General features: G+C 39.1%; 1 protein-coding gene across 7 annotated transcripts in view; it reads right to left on the bottom strand.

Annotated features, from left to right (window-relative positions):
* Nucleotides 1-465: 465 nt before the first annotated feature.
* Nucleotides 466-23,297, bottom strand: part of LOC122656576 (protein SCAR2-like) — a 40,687-nt gene continuing 17,855 nt past the window's right edge. Inside the window, exons 1-12 of one of the 7 annotated variants that reach the window (XM_043851159.1) lie at nt 19,031-19,344; nt 17,246-17,409; nt 9,167-9,290; nt 8,952-9,081; nt 6,061-6,122; nt 2,314-5,938; nt 1,878-1,893; nt 1,739-1,786; nt 1,431-1,672; nt 1,241-1,327; nt 1,029-1,145; nt 466-931 (exon numbers count right to left, since the gene is read on the bottom strand). In XM_043851159.1, coding sequence (XP_043707094.1) covers nt 884-931; nt 1,029-1,145; nt 1,241-1,327; nt 1,431-1,672; nt 1,739-1,786; nt 1,878-1,893; nt 2,314-5,938; nt 6,061-6,122; nt 8,952-9,081; nt 9,167-9,290; nt 17,246-17,409; nt 19,031-19,185 — 4,818 coding nt within the window. In that variant the 5' untranslated portion in view covers nt 19,186-19,344 and the 3' untranslated portion in view covers nt 466-883. Of the gene's footprint in view, nt 932-1,028; nt 1,146-1,240; nt 1,328-1,430; nt 1,787-1,826; nt 1,894-2,246; nt 5,939-6,060; nt 6,123-8,951; nt 9,082-9,166; nt 9,291-17,245; nt 17,410-19,030; nt 19,353-23,297 lie in introns of those variants that run through there. The other 6 variants (XM_043851157.1, XM_043851156.1, XM_043851155.1 and 3 more) reach the window with 6 other exon arrangements.

Below are 23,297 nucleotides of genomic sequence, written 5' to 3'. Positions count from 1 at the left end.
AGAATAAACCTCTCTTGCTTCTACCAAACCTTCCCCCGTCCAAGTCTAAGAGAACTCAAAAATTGCAAGCTGCAAGTCCTTTCCTGGCAATCCGATCTATTCATGCTCAAGTTGACAAATACCTATGTTGCTTGACTGACTTGGCCGAAAAATCAGACCACTGAGCACCAATCCCGATAACGGATCACGCAACCTGCCCAATCTGATTCCGAGACTTGAAACCATGATCCACCGGGTTGGACCTTAAGATCTCATGGGTACCGCCATGCGGGACAGCTTAATGTAGAAGCCACATGAACTGCTGAACTGGTCCGTACCCTAGGATCAGATAAAATTTTATTTTTTTCGCACCCAAACAACAACTCAGTCTTATCCCATTTTTTTTATAGACAAAAATTAGACAAAACATATGCATCTTATATCAAGCATTTTGCTCTCACTTTCTCTCTCTCTCTCTCTCTCTCTCTCTCTCTCTCTACATATCTATATTTGTATAGAAAAATGATACATCACTTACACGATGAAACGCCCCACTCCAAAGTCATGCACGTATCCACCATTTGATCCCACAGGCCATTGGGATTCATTTTCTGTTTTCCTTCTCCCTTTCTTCCTGTGGGTAGAAATACAAAACATAATACATTTTTCAATAGAAAAAGAGCATTTTTCTTTTCTTCATCTCTTTCTTTTTTTGGGAGGTGGGGGTGGGATAGGGAAGAAAGAATATTATACAGGGATAGAAAGCAACATGGGATAGACAATGGAAGTAACTGAAATTTTCTCGCTTCTTTGACCATTTTAATTTGGAGGGACTAGCACCAGAAAGCAGATTGCTCTGCTCGAGGCCACAATGGTAGCCCTGAATAGCCTGAGTGCATGGCAATCAAGAATCACTCCAATTATCATCATCTTCGTCACTCCCAGCTGTTGCCTGTTTTTAATTTTTCAGAGCAAAAGTTTTAGAAGATTAGAAGAAAATTTAGGTAAATGAATGATGAAAAGATGGGATCTACTAATTGGAAGCCAACCTGGCGAATGGCATTTGCTTTCTCCAAAATAGCAGCAACCTTCAAGTTGGTTCTAGGACCCTGAATGCTGGGTCGTGTTGTGAGCATTGGTTTTCCCGCAGGTTTCAGGTTGAAGGACTGTCAATCAAATTGAAAGCTCAATAAAGGTGCATTGGAAAGGAGATTTTGTAGAAAAAGTACAACAGAAGAAAGCAAAGTTTCTCAACTCTAACCTTTGTTCTTATCTGTTCCAGCATTGAATCCCTTTCCTCCAACTTAGGTGCAATCTGAGGACGAGTCCGCTCTGTCGCCTTTCTCAACTGCAGAATGGTTAAAAGGTCAATATACGAAAGTTCTGATCCCAAGCAGACACTGCATTACATCAAAACTTAACGAGGGTGCAGTATGCAGAAACGTAGTTACCGTGCTTCTGTCATGAGAAGCAACAGCTTCAATTAGAGGATCTCTAGGCCGGGGTTGCTTCTTAGGAGGTTTTCCATTTGGAACCCCAACTTCTCTATTTTGGAATGACGTAGATGCATTTGAAGGCATTTCTCCTTCCAATGTTAATGAACTATCTGCAGGATCCCCATGCTTTATATTTGATGGTGCAATCGAGTTTAGAGGCTCCTCTTCTATAGTTGGTGGTGCAAACGAGTTCAGAGATTCCTCCTCTTTTATGATTGATGGTGCAATCGAGTTCAGAGGCTCCTTCTCTTCTACGGTTGGTGGTGCAAATGAGTTCAGAGATTCCTCCTCTTTTATGATTGGTGGTGCAATCGAGTTTAGAGATTCCTTCTCTTCTACTGTTGGTGATCTAAATGAGTTGGTGGTCAGAGATTCGACTCCTCTTTTATGATTGGTGGTGCAATGAGTTCAGAGGCTCCTTCTCTTCTACGGTTGGTGGTGCAAATGAGTCCAGAGATTCCTCCTCTTTTATGATTGTTGGTGCAATCGAGTTCAGAGGCTCCTTCTCTTCTACGGTTGGTGGTGCAAATGAGTCCAGAGATTCCTCCTCTTTTATGATTGTTGGTGCAATCGAGTTCAGAGGCTCCTTCTCTTCTATGGTTGGTGGTGCAAATGAGTCCAGAGATTCCTCCTCTTTTATGATTGTTGGTGCAATCGAGTTTAGAGGCTCCTCTTCTATGGTTGGTGGTGCAAATGAGTTTAGAGATTCCTCCTCTTCCACAATTGGTGGTGCAAACAAGTTCAGAGGCTCCTTCTCTTTTACGGTTGATGGTGCAAATGAGTTCAGATATTCCTCCTCTTTTATGATTGATGGTGCACTCAAGTTTAGAGGCTCCTCATCTTTTATAGTCCCATCATTCATATTTGATTCTGGCTCTGACAGATTTGGAAGATCACAAGATTCTCCCTGTGAAGTATCAGAAGGGGGTCTTACTTCTTCAGTAGTTGGTGAAGGGGCAAATGAATTCAAACTAGGCTTCGCTTTTTCTTCCCCTAAAGGAAGCGAATCATGTTCATGCTTCTCATCCTCAGTTGCAGGCAATGGCAAGAATGGGTTCGGATGTTGGATCTCTTGTACCTCTGAAGTTTGGGAACCCTCTATATTATTTGCATCAGCTACCACAGAAGGCAATTGTGATGAGAATGGGTTCAGGTCCAGGTGCAGTATGTCTTCCCATGACGCCTTGGAACCATGTTGACTCTTCCCTTCTCCTCTGGAATTCAGTGGTAAAAATGGGTTCAGAGGTTGTACAATTTCTCCTCCTAATGGTGTGAAACCTAGAGGTAAGAATGGGTTCAGACTTGGTTGCACCATTCCTCCCTCTGCTGTAAGCGAGCTATGTTGCAACTTTCCAACCCTCCATTGTAGAGGAGGTAGAGGTGGCAGTGGCGGTGCTTCCAGATTAGCTTGAGCAACATTCAGACCTTGTGATGGCTGTTGCTTCGATGATTGTTCATGGCCTGTTCCAGACATGTCAAAGCTAGGAAAGCTTGAAGCCAAGGGTACTATGGTTGGCTCACAAGTCAACATATTATGGCTGGTTGGTACTGATGGAAAATCTAGAGGTTGCTTGAGAGGGTCGATGCAACAAATCTCAGAAGCACCAACAGAAGAGCCATCTGGATCTGTCTGTTTAACAGGTTCTGTTTTCTCAAACCAAGAAATCTCATATGGAAAACTAGGGAAGCAATTCTGATCCCTGCCCTTCGGATATTCCGCTTGTCCATCCAAAGACTCCATAATGAGTTGACGAGATTCTACTACCAGGGCTTGTTCTGAAGGAATCCTTAGCTCTTGGTTGGATAATGAAGTACAAACGGGACCTTCTGCACTCTCGGAAGGCTGAATTTGGTGAGCAAATTGTAATTGTTTATCCATTTCCACTGAAGATTTAGGAACCTCAGTGATATCCATGAGATGCAAATGACCTTGGGGATGTTGAACTGGCAGTGAAACATGAACATCATATGGAAATTCAGAACTGGAAGGACTATGGGACTCCGAGTTATACACTTGAACATCCAAGTTCGTGGAAGTGGCTACCAGTTGATTTTTTTCTTTTTGAGCATCTTCCCCGATAAGAAACTTTGGATTGCAAGCCTCAGCTGTTTCCAGTTTACACTGTTCTGAACCTGCATCTCTAAGACATTCTTCATGCAACTTCATCTGAATCTTCGATGAAGAACCAATCCGGTTTGGACAATCAGCAGCATCAGCATCATCAGCCTCTGTGTGAGCTATATCAGTAGTCAAATTGTCCAACTTTGAATGAACTTCATTTTCTATATCACAAACATTTCCATTGCTAGCAGGACATTTATCTTCCAACTTTACATGATTTCTAGATGGGGAACCAACCAGGAGCTCACAAACAGCAGTATCTTCATCACCAGCCTCCGCATGCACTCTTACAGATTCCATATTATCCAACTGTGCATAAATCTCACTTAATAAACCGCCCCCGTCCCTGCTGCCCAGAGGGCATTCTTCTTGCTGTTTTATGTAATTCCATGAACCAATAAGCTTCCGATACATAACACTATCAGCATCAGCCTCTGCGTTAATAGTGTCACTCAAACTGTCCATTTGCAAACTATAATCAGTCACTGATGCAGTTTTTGGAGAGTCAGGTGTTAAATATAGAGAAGGAAATTCAGGAGATGAAGAAGCATCCTTTCCCACTGAACCACCGGAGTTCGATTGGACTACATCAAGTGTAGGCTCATCACTGACCCCACCATCAGGCGTATTAGATGATACTTCCAGATTATTGTACAATGTGTTCACTCCAGAACTCCCACTACCTACTTCTAAATCCATTTGAGGTGGAACCTCTTCTGTCATTTCTGAGAGGTGATTACCAGTCTTCTGAATATCTAATGCTGATGCCACATATTCTGGTTTTTCTCTGGTTTGGATTCCAGTATCTGTTTCCAAAGATCTATCAGACTTCAAATCATCCAGATCATCAGTGTTGGTAGAAGCTTGTAAACATTCAGGTAGCTTAGTACTTGAACAAACTTCGACATCCAGTCTTTCCAAGCAAGAAAGCTGCTCATCTGTGGCCAAAATAATTGAATGTGGTAAATCATTGTTTCTATTAATATTATCAGTAGGAGCAACTTCAGCACATTTGGTAGGAAAAACTGTGTCAAGGGTACCACCATCGTATTTTCTTGCGACCACAAGGCCTGAGATGTCGGATCGATGCAGCGAAGCATCAGAAGATACTTCACGGGTCAAACCATCCATTACTTCCACCAGTTGGCTTTTCCCAAATTCTTCAGCCAGAGTATCATCTTTCGTCTTGGAAGCAAAATCAGATAAATTAGTTGTGCAAGGTACATCACCGACCAGATTTTCAGTATCTTCTTCTGTATTAGAAGATGGATCTCTGTATCCAACAAAATCTGGCCCCTGTAACTGAAATTCATTCAAATTGGCTCCCCGAATTAAATGATAAGAGGCAGTAGAAGTTGAATCTGTAACACAGGAATCAGGAGATGCTTCTACAGCTTCAGAACCAGAACTTGGTATCTCTGATACTTCAATGCAAGAACCACTGGGGACAGCATACTCCAAAGATTCAGTTACCAAAGTATTATCATTTGCAGAGGGCTTTTCAGACGATGCATCCACAATTTCAGTTGGGCATGTTCCAGCAGATGTAACCACTTCAGCAACTACATCACGACCAGGAGGACCATATCTTCCTTTTTTGCACAAATTATACTCATCTGATTCAATGGAATTTCCAATGGAGTGGGAGTCTGAAAATTGATCTTGATGTTTCTGCTGTTCTTCTTTTGTGTCAGAATCCATCCCATGTCTCTTCATGTTGAAGAAGCCTTGATCATTATTTGGTCTAATATCAGTGTCCGTCTCCATTTCAGACTCCATGGTGGGAAGGGCATCCATGTAATTGTCCACCTCACTGGTGATATCATCAGATTGGTATCCATCAACACTGGTTTCTTTTTGGATTTCAACATCAACCACTAATTCCTTTTGATCCTCCAATTTATAAAGGCTGGAAGGAAGTTTTTCTACCTCAATATCACACATTGGTTCATGCAACTTCTCTAAAATGCCTTCCTTCATAACATCCTCATGCAAGTCATACATGGACTGTTCCAATGCTGTTTCCTGTCTCTCAGCAGATGAATGTAGGCCTCTTTTTCTCTGCATAAAGTTAGAAGCAGGACTAGCAGTACTGATTTCACATATTTCAAGACCAAGTTCACATGTATTGCTGGATTCCATATTCAGCGGTGGGAGAGCTAAAGAATTTTCACAAGAAATATTTTTCTCAGGTGAATTGGTCTCTACAAATCTCTCCATATAGCTTTTCCCTGTAGTTGAGTCAGAAAGAAATCCATTCAATTGTCTCTTCTTCAGTTTCACATGCTGCATAAGTGCATTATTATCCGAATTACGCTCCTTTGAAAGCAACTGATGCAATCTGCATTAGTAGAATGTGATCTGAGCCATCAATTAACAATTCAAACTTCAAGGACCTTGCAATTTAATAACTAACAAGAATATATAAATAATTCCATGATTGGAAAGAAACTCAGGCCTCACTTGGCATGTGATGTTGGGTAAACCTCTGTGTTCTCTCCATTCCTCCAGCGTGATCCTTTCTTCTGCAGGGAGAAATGAAAATGGAATCATTAAATTCTCATTAAAAATAAGACGGATAGTTAGCTAACATGTATGCAACATACTGTACAACCATTCCCCCATTTATCGGTCATGCATTAGTAATTAGAATAGATAAACAAAAACAGAACTTTTAAATTATGAATAAAGAATTGGATACAATGCACCATGTTCATTGACTGTATCCATTAATGAGAACTATCGAAAAATATGACAATTTTGACAAGGAAAGACCATTTTGTACCCAGATGCAGAGGGCCAATTTCCTTAATTTGACGCCATATATGTAGCCAAGTGATGGCCCACCTCTCAGATCAGGCTGTAGCCTAAAATCATAGCAATGGGCAATCAACTATTTAATGACTCATTCAATAATATAACAGGGGGGCAGAGAGGGGAAGAACGCTAACTCCTCTAATGGCACAGAAAGATGAAAGAGCCAAGACATATGGTTACTAGTAATCTCTTTTTGCATTGTGGTCTATAGCCCATGAAGGTGTCTACTACAACTGAGGACAATTGGTGGCCTGGACAGCAGACCCAGCCTAATTTTACAGCAGGTCTGGGTATGGCTCAAGAAAGTCTGCAGGCCTTGGGCCCTGCTGGGGCTGCCCTATGAACATTATCCCCTGTTCTAGGTCCAGGTTAATCCAACAAATTAGTGGGCATATCAAGCGTTCAGATCAAAACACAGATGGTGTGATGAGGAATAGGTAGGATGAGCCCTAGGTTCAGGTTACACACCCCTCTTGCAAGATCCCAAGTAAACCAAAATCAGAAAAGTCAGCAAAAGTCGACCTTCTGCGATGAAGATCAAACTTTAGCGAACACTCACAAACAGTTAGATTAGGAGATCCCCATAATACAGCAGAGATCTATGGGTTGGTTAATCACAATCAAAGAATATTCAAATCTGAAACTTAAAATTCAAGAATAAGAGAAATTCAATTGCAGAAAATTAGAGACTCAGATCAGACTCCAATTCTTGTCGAAGGTCAGTCTTGGATGACTCCTCCAATCCCCAAAATATAAACCAGATCCAATGGTTAGATCTAAGATAATAAATTAATCTTTGGTTCTGGACTCTAAACAGAGCAAATTCAGGAGAAATCTTATAAAATCATATCAGTAGATCTGATCAGCACTAAACCCTGGTCGAAGGTCTCTTTTAGGGTGACCTTGAACGCCCCAAAACCTGACCTAAGTCTGATGGTCAGATCTTACCCAGGTAAGGACTCGAATCTGAGAGAAAATAGGCTCAAAAACAGAGCATCCGCAAGGTATAACTGTGACTCCTCAGATATAGATCAACATCAACAGAATACTGGGAATATCAGTAGGCTAATGAAGGGAGATTTAACTCAATTCAGGGAACCAAACACACAACAGTAAGATCGATTGATAAGGAATTTAGAAACAGCAACTTACTTGCTGAAAACAGAGTATAAGAAAAAGATTGATAGCTTATGGCTTCCCACCAGTAACTTGGACCAGAATCTCACTATTTCCAAGGATCTCCCACCCTAGACAGAATTTCACAGCAGCTCCAGTGAAGAAGACAAGAAATCTCTATTAATCAAATCGTGGGGCAAGGCCCTCGCACGCTGTGTTTATATAGATTCCCAAACTGACTAGGAATGTAAATCCTACTTGATAATAGCAACAAAACTCAAATAGGAAACATAATTCTAAAAGGAAACTACACACACACAGGTGAGAGAGCTTAAAACTATTTAGACAACTTCAAATAAAAGACTAACTAATACTAAGCCCACTAACTGAGCTAGCTAGGACTTAACCAAACTGGTTCTTTTTCTTCTTCTTGCAGGAGTAAGTAAGATATTCCTTGCCTGCATCATGGTGTATACCATGATATTAGATAAATTTATTTTTTTTGCATGAATTATATTAGATAATTTAACAGTGCTACCCAAGTCACTTTTCATATTGACAACTGACTTATAGGTAGATTAGGGAACACTAATGAATTGGAAAACAAGTAATGCTGTAACATTAAAAAGGTATCTATAGCAATGACATCATCGTCAAGATTCACTTCTGAGGTTACCCACATAGAACAAGAAAAGAAACAAGAGGATTACTTCATTATGTAAAGACAGAAGGGGAGAATAACTTATTCCAGAGATCACGATGGGACGATAGGAATGAGTGCTCTTTCATGGCTGCGTCAAGTTATAGTATTATTATATATTATAGTATACATCAACATTTAGCTGAGAATCTCCTGACTTGCTGTGCTGTGCCTCTTCCCTATCAAGTTAATCTTTCTCTTTCTTTTTCTTATTTGTCCGTCTTTCATTTGTCATTTAAAATCTCATTTCCCATCTCTTCGTTTCCTTTTTTATAGACCTCAGTTCCCTTACTTTGTTTTGTTTGGATCCATGTAGCCGACCCCATTAAGTTGGGATAAGGCTGAGTTTGTTGTTGTTGTTGTATGGTATACATCAATAACATCCACAGGATAGAGACCCAACATCATTCAAAAGGCCCTAACTGCTATACATGTCTAACATATCCAATCCCAGACAGTCATCCAACATTGTTCATATTTGAAATATAGCTCTTTGGTGGGTCTATATTTTAAAAACAACTTCACTACATGCATTACAAAAGCTTCTTCCAATTCTGTCACAAAATTTTACACTTATAACAAATAAAGGGCAGAAACAAATATATAGCTCATTCAAACTTACCAGAAACATAACCTCTCCAGTTAATCCTTAATCATGCCACACACAATTAACCAATATGAATACTATTGACCAAAAAGTGATGTCTTTTCAGTGTCATACCTTGACTTTGCGAGCTTTCTTTTCCCTTTGAATATCTGCTCCCATTGTCTCAGAGGAGGTAAATTCTGCCTTAAAGAATGATGGATCAGAGTACCGCTTTAAACATGCTCCAGCACCAGCAACATCAAACCTATATGAACAGGGAAGGAATTATTAAAAAAAAATTGTATAAGTTTATATAAATGCCTGAACCAACACTAATCAAGTAAACTTACTTGTCCAGCAAGAACAACCGAGGTGGACCTCGACATTCTTCATAGGAGTCCATAACACATCGAGGCAAATCTTCCCGAGTGATCAGATTTTCATCCATTCTCAGATTAGGATGCCAGTCAACACCTGCAAGAAAGTTGTGCCCATGCAATGAAGATCCAGCCTTGAATTTTTCTCTTTCTCCAATCATGGAATATGATCTCATTAAAATACAACTAAAACTTATCCCTTTGAACAAAAAGGTCAACTGGTCTATGCAATGAAGAATTCCAACCATAGAATATACTATCACTAAAATACAAAACAAAGTGTATTTCTTTGGGTAACAAGGTCAACCAAGTACAACCATGCAATGTATAACCCACCATAGTTGTCATGGCAGAAATCCGAGCCCAGGCGGTGGCCATGCAACATGTTGCCTTTACACATAGACGGTCAAGTCGTGCCATATAAAGAGGGGGGTTTTGTTTAAAGCACTAAACTTATGTCCTATTAGTTTTAATTTTACAGGGAGACTTGGGTGTAAAATAATGTATTCTTTCCTTTTTACTTATAACTATGAGGGTCTTCTTCTTCTTCTTCTTTATGATGGCCGTGGAAGCCTGGAAGGTGGTGACAGTGGCTGCCATTGCAACCTTTCCGGCAGTAGTGCCAGCTGCTACAGCTGCTCCCCATTTTTCTTATTTTTCTGTTCTCTCAGGTTTTTTTTCCTTTTTTCCTTTTCCGTCATTCTATTCCCATTCCCTCCCCCTGTTCCTCATCTTTCCCTTTCTTTTCCCCCTATTTTCTTTCTAGGCTCCTTGAACAATATGGCGACCGGTCACAACCAGATAGCTTAAGAGTAGATGACAAGGGACTGGACTGACTTCGGCTCTTTTCGTTTCTGGGCAAAACCATGCAAAAGGAAAGATTTAAATTTTTTTTCTTTCTTATACCCATTTTTGTGTAAGATTTTCTTATTTCATCAATTTTACCTGGAAACAAATGGAGCCCTAGTTGAATGGGGAAAAAGCAACCCAAGCTGGTGAATCAATTTATGCTGGTTCCGAAGGAACACTATTGATAGAAAGTGGAAGAGTTCCTCTTTTCGTATGTCATTAAACAGTTCCACAGATAAAGCGGAATTAATGCCAGCAGAATTGAAGATTATAATAGATACTATGTTGAGACAACAAAAATTCTAATTCAAATCGACAAATATTTTTTTGCGCACAAAAAAAAAATGGATCATATTTTTATTTTGTTATACATGACAACTAAAGGCATTATTAAGGCTATTTCGATAATTACTAAACCTTAAAAATATATTATTTCATTCATATGTATGCACATTAACAGTTTTAGAAATGCATTGAACCTTGTAAAAATATCTTGTGGACAAAGAGAGGAGATTTCATTGCAATCAATATAGTGAATTGTTTGTTATTTTTGTTTTAGTGAATGAGTGTAGTAATACAAGAAGTTTGGGTTAACTGTTCACACCATTTTAGTTACCTTAAATGTTGAGTTGACATGGAAAACAAAAAATATTTTCTGGTGGTTTAAAAATTTTCTGGTTGTTTCTTAAAAAAATAAAAAGAGACAAATTAAAATTTTCTACACTCATTCACTAAAACAAAAATAACAAACAATTCACGATATTGATTGTCATGAAATCACCTCTTTGTCGACGAGATCCACACAAGAAGGATGGTTAGAGAAGAAAGGCTTCAAAACAGGCACATGGTATGAACAACTGAACCAGCTAACCAATTCGGTATTCTCCCAGTAGATTTGGTTCATATTGTTGTTTTTGAAAGGTAAAAAATAGACTAGGCTTCACAAGATCTTCCTACTATTGTTGAACTAGAGTCCACTGATTCTTTCCCATAATCAAATCTTTAGGTGCCATTGAACTCTTAATGTTCAATGCCTACTTGGATTGGCCACTCAATAGATTATAATATGTTAGAGTTCATGTAGTAAGGGTATTATGGGTACTTTGTTAAATTAGCTTGTTTTTTACCTCTCTAGGTATTCTAATGTTAGTATGGGGGTATTGGTGTAATTTTACATGTTCTTTCAAGTTAGTAAATATAGGGGAGAGAAATCAGAAATCAATTCTCCCCCAAAATCTCTATCCTTCTCGTTATTTTTCCTTCATTACTTTGAACTTGGTATCAGAGCCGGTTTGAGTCGCCCAGCATCTTGTCTCTCCATTGTGCCTCTTGGTTTGGAACCCTAGAAGAGTAGAGGTCTCCAACTGAGGCTGCATCATGTAAAAAGAGTGGTTTGAGGTGTTCTGTCATCAACTAAAAGACTTAATGGTGAAGAATTGAAGCTATGAAGACAGATTGAAGAACAAGCAGAAAAACATAGGGTATCGCCAGTTGAGACCCTCCTCTCTCATCAAACATTTGTTGGAGGTGGGACCTAGCCTATGGGAATCGCCCTAGGGCTTTCTTTCAAGCCTCCAAGGCCCCTACTGTGAAGGTGGTGCTATATGAGTTCAAAACTCGATTTTCTAAATCCCTGGTGTACTACCAGCTTCTGGTTTGCTGGTTGTTCTCTCCCTTGAAGGCTATATTTGAGGTAAACCATTGTCTCTTTCTGGTAGGTTATGCTACTTCGAGTTTGTGAGTTCTACTAGAATGGATTCATACATTGAAATGTGCATTCGATTGAAGTTTTCTCAAGTTTGTGATTTTTTGTTGGCTGGAATCGTTATTTGAGTGCTGGGAAGGATTGTTTGGGTAGAGTGTATACTCCCCATTTGGTTTATGTATCCAACCAGCTTCCCGAGTCTGCTTTCATATAATGTCAAAGGTCAGTGTGTGGGTCCCAATGTGTCACTGAGAGGGGGGTGAGTCAGTGATCCTCAAAAACTTGACCCTACTCGTTCGTTTCTCAACTCACTCGTGGGTAACTCAGGCATTCAACGAGCATTTCATCCTTCTCATACACAAATCATCCTGCAGCAGGTTATATAAAACGCAAATACAAAACCACACCACAAGACGAGAATATACATGGTTCGGCAATGTGCCTACGTCCACGGAGCAATACCCTTATTGGGCTTCGTATATTGCTCAATACTAATCACAATTCAGTAGTTACAAAGACCCAGGAGCCACTACCCCTACTCCCACCCTTACTACAACAAAGGCTAGAGCTACAACCCCAATTTACACAGCCACAACTATGAAGGTGCTACAACACCTCTCCGTCCAGCCCCTACATGACACCCAGATTAAAAGTAAGACTAAAACCTGAATAGGTCTAATCCTAGGCAGGATCAAATAGAAAACCCTCCAATAATTAAGAAATCATATGAGGGAACCAAGAGAACAATGGGAACTCAAATTATATGAGGGAACCAAGAGAACAATGTGAACTCAAATTATATGAGGGAACCAAGAGAACAATGTGAATTCAAATTATATGAGGGAACCAAGAGAACAATAGGAACAAATGAGGGAACAATTTTTTTGGTTGAAGTAACAAATAAAAGCTTGTAGCACTCTTGAGCTCGATTTGACTGAAACTAGGGTTTAGAATCAAGAACTGATGGAAGGGGATAGGGTAAGGTGGGGTTGGCTATCTAAGCCTGGGCATCTCACCCATCCTATCTCAGGATTTTCACAATGGCCAAAGCCAATATTTCATTAATCAAAAAACCGAGTTGTCTCGATAACTCGGCGAGATCTCGGCCGAGTTGGTGTATTTTTTATGTCAAATTTTGGCCCTTGGTTTCGATGGCCATATGACCTAATTAGGTCATGAAACTTCTAGGACAGCCTATTTTAGGCCCTATAAACATAGTGGAATCCTATACTGACATGACCAATTCCACAAAATCTTTAGTATTAGAACACCTTGTGTAAGATTTGGGCAAAAAATGAGGTTTTGAGGTGTTTTCCTTCAAAACTTACCGAAACCATAGAGAGCCACCAAGACTGGTCGAAATTTCGACCAGATCTCGTTGAGAAAATGTGTTTACATTAAGTGAGTTGGTACCTTTTTCGCCGAAACGAGATACTGGACCGAAATTTCGGCGACATGCCAAAATCTCAGCCAAAACCATGTACTATTTTGATATCACATGGGGTTTCAACTCGACCCTTGTTGAAATCGAGAATCACAAAGATCTCGTGAGACCTTAAACCATGGTAGACACACCCATGGAAAAACATCTCGGTCAAAATCTCAGTTTCGCCAACTACCGAGACGAGATGGCCAACGACTCCAAAAAATCCCTGGTTTCGACTCATCTCGACCTGTTTCGACCAGGTTTCGACCGAAACAGTCCATATTTCGCAAGTTTCAACTTGAACACCTATATAAAATCACTCATCCCCATTGAAACTTGAGGAAACCTAGCTCAAAACCAAGACAGACACTTATTTATGCTAATCATTTAAGCATTTACTTCAGATATTATTCATAAATAAGCAAATACCCCCTATTTGAATCCAATAAAAATAGTTAAAAAATCATCAAATTCCAAAAGGATAAAACGTAAACCCCCCCCCAGTTCAAAAACAAAAATTGGATTTTCGGTGCAATTTTCAACTTTTAAATGCTGGGGGTTTTCTCAAATCTAACAACAACAACAACAACTCAGCCTTATCCCAACTAAATGGGGTCAGCTACATGGATCCTTTCAAAACAAAGTAGGGAAAACTAAGGTCCTCACAAAGTAAAAGTAAAGTATAAAGAAAGAAGAAAAAAAATGAAGAAATGAGATAAGAAGAATGAAAAACAGAAAATGAAAACTGAAAGCAAGAGGAAAGAGGATAGCCCAAAGAAATCAGGAAAATCTCAGCTACATGGTGTCAACAATGTGGATCCTTGCCCTCCAATAGGTTCTATTTGAGGTCATACTTGGCACAAGACCCAAACTATGCATGTCGTTCTTCACAACCTCACCTAAGGTTATTTTAGGCCTACCCCAAGCTCTTTTAGCTCCTTCAACCGGAATCAGATCACTCCTTACTGGGGGGTCCCCAGGCCTCCGTTGCACATGGTCAAACCACCTCAGACGACACTCTAGGAGCCTGTCGCTGATCGGGGCAACTCCCACATCAGCTCTAATACGTTCGTTCCTCATTTTATCCTTCCCAGTTTTGCCGCACATTCATCTTAACATCCTCATCTCTGCAACACATAGCTTCGATAAATGACACTTCTTAACTGCCCAACATTCCGACCCATACATCATAGCAGATCGGACTACTTTCATGTAGAACTTTCCTTTAAGCTTTAAAGAAATGTGTCGGTCACACAGTACTCCGGTCGCACCTCTCCACTTCATCCATCCCACTTTAATTCTTTGTGAAACATCCACATCTATGTCACCTTTTTGTGTATAATAGACCCCAAATATCTTAAATGGATTTTTCTCAAATCTAAAAATTTCATAAATCTTAATATGGTAAAACATTACTAAAAACCAAAAGTGTTGTAAAATATTCATTTGTTTTTATATTTAAAAAAATATATTTTTTCATTTAGAACGATTTTGACAGCATTCACGCACACCAAATTAAGTTTGACTGATACATAACTCCTTCAATATAAATCAATTGAACTGGGGGTTGACTTTTTATCCTTTTGGAATTTTATTTTTTAACTATTTTTATTGAATTCAAATGCCTATTTATGAATAATATCTTAAGTAAATGAAAACTTTTACTTAAATAATATTCGGCATAAATAAGTGTCGCCCTTAACAACTATGATTCTTAGTACACTGTGTGTACACTAGTAAACTTGGGTCAATAACCACAAGTACCATTTTGAGTTTTTTTGTGTCAAAAAAGTTCATGTATTGTGTTTAGATTGTCAAACCTGGGCTGTATAGAAAAAACTAGAGCAAAAAACACATTTTTAGGCCTCGAAACCACCAACTTGAGTTGGCTAGGATAAAATCCCTGATTTTGACCAGGTTTCGACCAGTTTCGACCATATCTCAGTTTTTGGCTGGTCGAAATTAGTGTTGAAATCGAGTTTTAGAACCTTGGACACATCCCAATAGAACGGGGTAGCTGAGCAAAAAAATCTCCATATATTGGAAGTCGATAGGAGCCTACCACTTGGTATACATGTCCCTAAGACATTTTGGTCTGGTGTTCTCCTTACTATTGTCTTCTTAAATCGCATTTTTTCTAGTATCCATGGTTTCTGATCTCCTTTAGAAATCACGTCTCCCCATGTTTTTTCTTTCCCCTTCCTCCAAAAGTGTTTGGGTGTGTGTGCTATGTGCATATTAATAAGTCTACTCAGACTAAACTTTATCCTAAAGCTCTTAAATGGATTTCCCTTGGTTATATACCTCTTCTACGAAAGGCTATAAGTGCTATCTCCCATCCTCCAAGAAGCACCTTCTCTCAAAATGTCAACTTCTTTGAGTCTGTGCCATTTTTTACTCCCAATAATCCACCTCTTATTCTTAAGGGGGAGAGTAGTGGAAGAGAAGACGTAGCTGTTGTTGTGCACCCTTTTCAAACTATTCCTCTGTTTCTTTTTTACGTGGGCAAGCACAAGGGTGTGGATGTTGCTGATGTATTAGACCATTCAGGGGGAGCTGGTATTGAAGGGGAACCTAGCATTGAGAAGGTTGACAAGGAGAAGGAACTACGTGTATACACAAGAAGGGAAAGGAAGACATGCCAAAAATCATCATTTGATCCTTATCCTGAGCCTCACCTTTCCGAGTCAGTTAATACTCGCTCCCTTTCTTCTGAGTTATATCATCCCATTATTGTTCGGAAAGGAACATGAGCTTGTACTAATCCCATAGTCAATTTTGTTTCCTATGATGCAATCTCTCCTTCAGGTGTTACTTTCTCACCTGAGCCTCACCTTTCCGAGTCAATTAATACTCCCTCCCTTTCTTTTGAGTTAGATCATCCCAAGAATGTCACTGAGGCTATGTCTGACCCAAAGCGGAAGGAACCTATAAATGAGGAAATGATGACCTTGAGAAGAACTATACTTGGGAGCTTGTTGATCTTCCAAAGAGGAGGATTCCGGTTCGATGCATATGGGTCTACTCAATCATGTACCGATCAGATGGTACTATTAAGAGATATAAGGCCAGATTGGTGGCCAAAGAATAATAGTCAAGTGTACGGAATTAACTATCAGGAGACGTTTTCCCCTGTGGCTAAACATAATTCGATCATAGTCCTTTTATTATTAACAGCCAATTGAAAATGGCCATTGTACTAGCTAGATGTAAAGAATGAATCCTTCTATGGTTACATGGAAAAGGAAGTGTATATGCCAACCCCTACAGGCTTCAATTTTCCCTCAATTGATGGGAAAGTGGCTGCCTGGAGAAGCGAAAAAATAGTCTATTGTGGCAAGATCAAGTGCAAAGACAGAATTCAGAGTCATGGCTCAAAGAGCCTGCAAGCTTCCATGGTTGAAAATGTTAGTTCAAGAATTCGGTTTGTTATTGAGGGATCCATGTGGTTGTATTATGACAAGAAGGCTGCTATAAGTATGCTCACAATCCGGTGCAACACGACCATACAAAACACATTGAGGTTGATCGGCATTTCATTAGAGAAAAATTGACTCTGGCTGCATTTGCAATCCTTTGTGAAGACAAGAGACCAGTTGACTGATATCTTCACCAAAGGGATTACCTCTCTCCAGTTCAGTACCCTCTTGAGCAAACTGAGTGTTAGAATTCATGTAGTAAGGGTATTAATGTATTATGGGTAATTTATTAAATAAGCTTTTTTTTAACCTCTTTAGTTATTCTTACGTTAGTGTGGGGGTATTGCTGTAATGTTATATGTTCTTTCAAGTTAATAAACATAGGGGAGAGAAATCGGTTTTCTCCCCAAGTGTTTCTTGTGCATCTTCTTCTTCTTCCTCTCTCTCTTTCCCTCCTTTTTCTCTCTTGTTATTTTTCCTTCATTACTTTGAACTTAATCTCCTCCCCCCCCCCCCCCGGCAAAATAAAAGGGAAAAATTCTTTCTTTCTCTATTAAATCAATGAAGCCTTTTCTTTTTCTCCCTAATAAATCAATAAAACCGTATGTCAAACAATTATTGCAAAGAAAAGAATTCTTAAAAAGTATAATGACCTGCATTGAGAAGGAATAGTGAATGACTGGTTTGAGTGAGAAATGCCTTCTCAATTGATGGAACTTCTGCCTCGAGTTGTTGGACACGGAGCATCAGACCATGGCCTCTGGCAGCAGTAGCCATCACTTCTTCATGCAAGTCGTGGAATATCTGTGCAGCAAACCTGTTGCATCAGAAGACAGGAGAAATCAATCATAACAAGAAAAGTTCACTAGAGTCATCAGAAAATCCAAATGGGCACAGAAAAAGGTTAAATTTACCTATTGCCAAATACTCAAGTCAGGACACAGGTTTTGAAGAAGCCTTACTCCTTGTCTACTTTGCAGGAAAGACTCAGATAGAAGATCAGAACCCCACCCCCCCTCCCAAATTGGTTCTTCACAACACAATATAATCCTATATTGGTTAGAGTGAGTTCTCTGAGGATCTAACCAAAGTCCTGGATTTAGCATCCGTAGTAGACACTGCCCATTTCTTGACATTAACATACATAGGGATGGGTGCATGGATTAGTAGGTTAGGGATACTGAGTATTAAAGATCTAAACGTCATCTTACCTAAAAATAGCCCAACTGGATGATCATTGCCATCCAACCTACCACATCCTACTTCAAGCCAAATGCATTAATCTGATTGAGACAACTTTCGACTGTAATATCTCCCAGAGTGGAAACTCAAAAATCCAAATTTTCTAGTACACAACAGAATCAGGTAGAATGAATTATATCAGATGGATTTTTCCTACACTTTTCACACTTGAAGTCATGTCAATAGAAATGTAAGAAATTGACACACATTTTGGACCGTTCAGATATTCATGAAATGTTATAAAGATGTAAGAAAAATATCAGTCCATGAAGAATGCATACTCCACATCTTATTACTCTAGAAGCAACTAGCACAAATACTGTTCCTCTCCCTCAAGTGAATCCAAAAAATATTCAAAGCATAAAGAGCATGGATAGCAAATGAAATTAAAATAAGACGATAAATTCAAAATTACAAATCCCCCTAAAATTTAAGAAAATTCAATATGAGGACCGAGGGGCAATGGGGAGGCAAAACCAAAATTTTCCTCTCTGCTCACTCTCTTTGATTTCCAGTGAAGGTTCCCTCCCCACCTCCCCCTCAAAAAAAAAATCATTGATTTGTGCGATAAGTATTAAAGGGAAAAATGAAATAAAAACTAAAATCAACAACAGAAACACCCCCTCATTCTTCACACATAAAAATGGTGGAAATAACAAATTTCATCAACACCTCAATTCAAAAGGGATATTCAAATAAGACCAGAAAAACTAATTCAATTTAACAATTAACACAAAATTCCAATCCCTCAGAACTGAGACTATAAAGTAAAATAGCAGATTAGATTATAGTTAGTAAGCGATTTTTTAAACCAACTGTCCAATCACAGAAAGATCCAATTCGAACCTAGACTTTTACCAACTGTCCTTGAAACACCAACATACAAGCTGCCGAAAGACAGACTGAATAAGGACCACTCAAGCTAACCATCTTTCTATTTTTCCTGGTTCTACAGATCTAAGATTCCAGACCAAAAAATTCCTACTTCTCGTAAGGACGATAGCCGGCAAACCAGAAATACATAGCTAAATTCTAGTTCTGATGCGCAATTCAATCAGTCAAGCAGAAAATCCGTCAGTGAAAAACCTCAACTCAATGCCAAATCTTTCAACGTTCTCTTCTAAGTAGTGAAAACCAAAATTACAGAACTAAAAACAATCGAACGAGAGAAGAAAATGACTGGAAGTAAGACTCACTCAGCAAGGTCTCCCAACTGACGCAACACACCAACGAGACCTGCCAGTGCGACACCTTCAAGTATAGCTTCGGGATCATCTTTATCGGCAGCTCTGTAAAGCTCCGGATCCGCTAAGTTATACTCATTCCTTATCTGGTACCTCGTCAACGGCATTTCGTTCCCAAAGATACAAAAACCCTAATTTTTCTAAGCTTCGGTCCTCCCTTGTCTGACTTCACCGCTACATTCTCGCCATTAAAGCTGCAGAAGAAAAATCTCTCTGCAGACAGAGAGAGAGAATTTTAATTGGATTCTGGGATTTTTAATGGAATGAATATACAAAGTGGTGAAGTCGAAGCAGGGGTGAAAGAAAGGATTAGAAGGAACTATTTATCCAAATAAAAATAAAAATAAAAATTGTGAATCAGTGCCTCGATTATGTCCCCTTCCGCCTTGGCTTTCCATTCACTTCACTGAGTCCAGTAAATACATACAGAAGTTAAAATACGCCTCTGGTGTATGTGCGCGTAGTATACACTGACTACTACTTCACTTAATATCGGCGCACTCGTTGCCTCCTATTTGGACGGTTACCAAAGGTGCACCACTTTAAGAACTCATCTTGTAGTGTTTGGACTTTGGACACGCACTAGAGTCTTACCTTCGGACATCCGGTGACCAGGGGTAAATCTGGCAATTTAAGAATCCAAAGTCAACAAAGGGAATCTAATCGGACCAGGATCCTCTGCAGTACCGGCAGGACGGAGGTGCACAACCGACAGCACAGCAGAAGCCAGGTGGCACACATTGCACACATGGCCTCTGTTGTGTCGTCGGATGTGCACCGCCACCCCGCCAGTACTACAGAGGATTTTAATTCAATCTAATCACTGAACTAATCAACTCAGTAAGGGTGTCAAATAAGAATTGGAACCGAAATCGAAACTGAAACCATATTGAATAAGCCAAATTAAATCAAACAAAATATAATTCGATTAGACTTGAGTATTAGATTTCAGAATTGATTCGGTTCTCAGTTTGGTTCTAGATCACAACAACACTCTTTGGAAATCAAACCAAAACCAAACTGAATAATTGAAATCGAACCAATTGACACCCTTAGAACTAAGTGGGTCTTTAGTATTAGTGCACAATAGTACAATACACCAATACCGATACAATATAGATCATGGTTTGAGGTATCAATATCAGATCGCCTGTATTAGGTGATACATACTGGTATTGCTAGTCACTGATTTTGATATTGTATCAGTGAAAATGGTATAGAAAAGGGGGTAAAACAAATTTATTTTTTTTTGTTAAAAAAACCCATTTTTTAAGGAAACACAAGCAATTAAAGTTGTCAAATATGGCTGATCCTTACCAATACCATATTGGTATCATATCGATTTTATAGGTGATCAATACCCGATTCAATACCATGCACTAAAACCATGATATAGATATGGTCGACACGATCAATAGCAGACAAATTTGACCCTGGTTTTCTTAAAAAATCAGGTTTTCTCACTATTGTACCCTATTATTTCACCAATACAATATCGGCATGATATCGTAAACAGTAACTAATGATATTGAAACGGATTGTTTGATACCGATACCTATAAACCATGAGTGGGTCCGCTACAACTTATGGACGGCTAGCAGCTCTCTCAACCATCACAATCTCATGCCATGTGCAGCATAAGGGAATGGGACCATTACATGCACATGTTAGGTGGATCCCACATGGGACCGAAAGGTAAGATTAGAGTCACCGAATCAGATTTACTCTCCTTGACTTCGGAGGAAAGGATGAATGGTAATATGGTTGTATCGCGATGAGGCCCACTTTTAGTTGAGCTACTCAAAAAGTCAAAATCATTTTCGTTCGAGACGCTCACAAGATTACCTAAACTTGGGTTTCAATTTATAAAATTAGGGAGAAAGTTCTGTGTTCGGGAATGTGGCATGTGTCTATTTCTTTCTCCTCAAAGTCCCCTTGTTTTGAGGAGGAGAGAGATAGACACATGGGAGTATTGATGTAGACCACATTTCTAAATAGAAAACTACTTCCCATAAAATTAGGGGGAGTGTTCTCTGCATGGGATGTAGGGACCACATCACGCGCAACAGCCAATGATAACCCGCGCCCAGGCACATTGGGAGGTGGGATTTTTGCCATTTATGGGGGGTACACTAGTCATTTCCAACCCCCAAGTGTATGGGCATGGCCCTACTGTTATTGGTGAAGCCTGATTTTTTGTCCAAAATGTGCGGTTGAGATCTTTGGAAGGCCATTTCGACTTCGAAACGATCTCGGATTGCCAAAAAATAGTGAGCGTCCCTGTCAGAGGCCGGGTGTTGTGTTGGGCTCGTCAAGATTTTTCGAAACGGTATATTATGGGATATACGTTATGTTTTGGTCCGACCCTGTCCACTTTGGTAATTTTTGGGTCCAAGGGTATTCTTATACTTCTTCAGGTTAGGGCTTCTTTATATAATGTTCTTATCTCTGAGAGGACTGTAAGAGAAGTTTTGTAACATTTCCAGAGAATAGTGAAATTCGCTCTATTGCTCGACCGTGGATGTAGCTTCCCATCTTGGGGGTGAGCCACGTAAATTTCTGGTGTTGTGTGTTGTTTGTTCTTCTCTGTTTTTGTTTTTCTTCTACAAATTACCATTTTGGGCGTTGTTTTCTTAACACCTACTTCCCGCACGGAGAATATTTCTCCATATATTACCAAAAGAATTTATTTTTTAATAAAATTAACAATCTAATATTTTTTAATGTAAGAAAACCAAATGATAAAATGATGTAGCATCATTCACAGGTGGAAGAGAACCAGCTTGGTAAAATTGGATAAGGGAAAGATTGAGAGATCAGAAATCCAGTTTGAAACATTTTGCAAGATCGAATAAGGCTTAGGTTTTTTTTTTTTTTTGGGTGAATAAATAATAAGGCTTAGGTTTTGATTGGCAATAAACAACCTAATTGCTGAGTAACCAAATAAAATACATAGATTGCAAGTACAAGAAAATACTAAGTAAATAAATAAACAGTTATAATCTTACTATACAAACAAATCAGACTCCAAAAAAATAGAGAAAGAAAATTGATAGAAATTCAGTTCTCAACCAAAGTGGCCCTACAACCAATATTCTTTTAGGTTCCGTTTGTTTAGGGGAAAATATGGAATGGGATTCGGCCGATTTTGGATCAGATTGAATCAGTCAATTTTGGCCGGATCGGATCGGTATCGATTGAGACCGATTCGATCCAACTGTACGGATAGGGGTAAAAATATAAAAATATAATTTTTTTTTATAAGAAAATAAGGACAAAAGTGTCATATTTACCTGAGTTTGAACGATCCCGATCCGATCCAATCCAGCCGATACCGAGATCACGAACCATGGTTGGGACCCACATAGTGTTGGGGTAGGCTACATGAAAAGAACCGGAGTGGGAAAGTGAAGTTTCCCTTTATTTCACCATTCATAAAGTTTTTTGGTTATTTTGGGATTTAGCTCAAAGGGGAAAGGAGAAAGAGAGAGACAGAGATCCATGGCGAAAGATCAATGGGAGACAATTGCGGCATTGCGCATCGGTTACTTCTTTGTAGAGATGTAGCGGATAGTCGAAAATCTATATTCGATTCGGGTTCGTATTCGTTTATGAGGATTCGTATTCAAAAATTCACTATCCGGAAACTATCCGAATTAAGTCCAAACTAATCAAATACAAATATGGTAATCCATGTTTTCGATCGATTATTATCCGATTCGTTTAGCTATCCAATGGTATTAAAATATTCGTATCCGTCTATCTGATTAAGTTGCCTTATTGAATTTTGTATTTTATTTATATTTATAACTTAGTAGCTAGTAAGTTAGAAAATATGATTGTTTTATATATCTTACTATTTGACTATGATAGATGTTATCATATATCTATTAGAAAAACATATAAAAACAAAACAAAAAGTAGAAATACATAAAAAAAAATGTAAATAAGACCAAAAAAAGGAATTAGGCAAGCCAAAAATTTAGATGGAAAGCCAAAAGTCTCGATGGAAAGCCACAAATAAAAATGTAAATAAGACAAAAAAAGGTAGGAAAGCCAAAAGTCTCGATGGAAACTTGGAAAGCCAAAAACCTCTTTGAAAACTGAAATATCGGATTCTCGGTCTCTCAACTCTCAACTCTCAAGACTCTCAAGTATAACCCTAAAGCTCAACGTTCTCTTTGCCTTCCATTCGCTGTGACTACAAATCTACAATCCC

Source organism: Telopea speciosissima, chromosome 3, assembly GCF_018873765.1.
Source record: "Telopea speciosissima isolate NSW1024214 ecotype Mountain lineage chromosome 3, Tspe_v1, whole genome shotgun sequence".
Classification (NCBI taxonomy): domain Eukaryota; kingdom Viridiplantae; phylum Streptophyta; class Magnoliopsida; order Proteales; family Proteaceae; genus Telopea; species Telopea speciosissima.
Note: the sequence above shows the minus strand (reverse complement) of the source record. Positions and strands in the feature narration are given on the sequence as shown.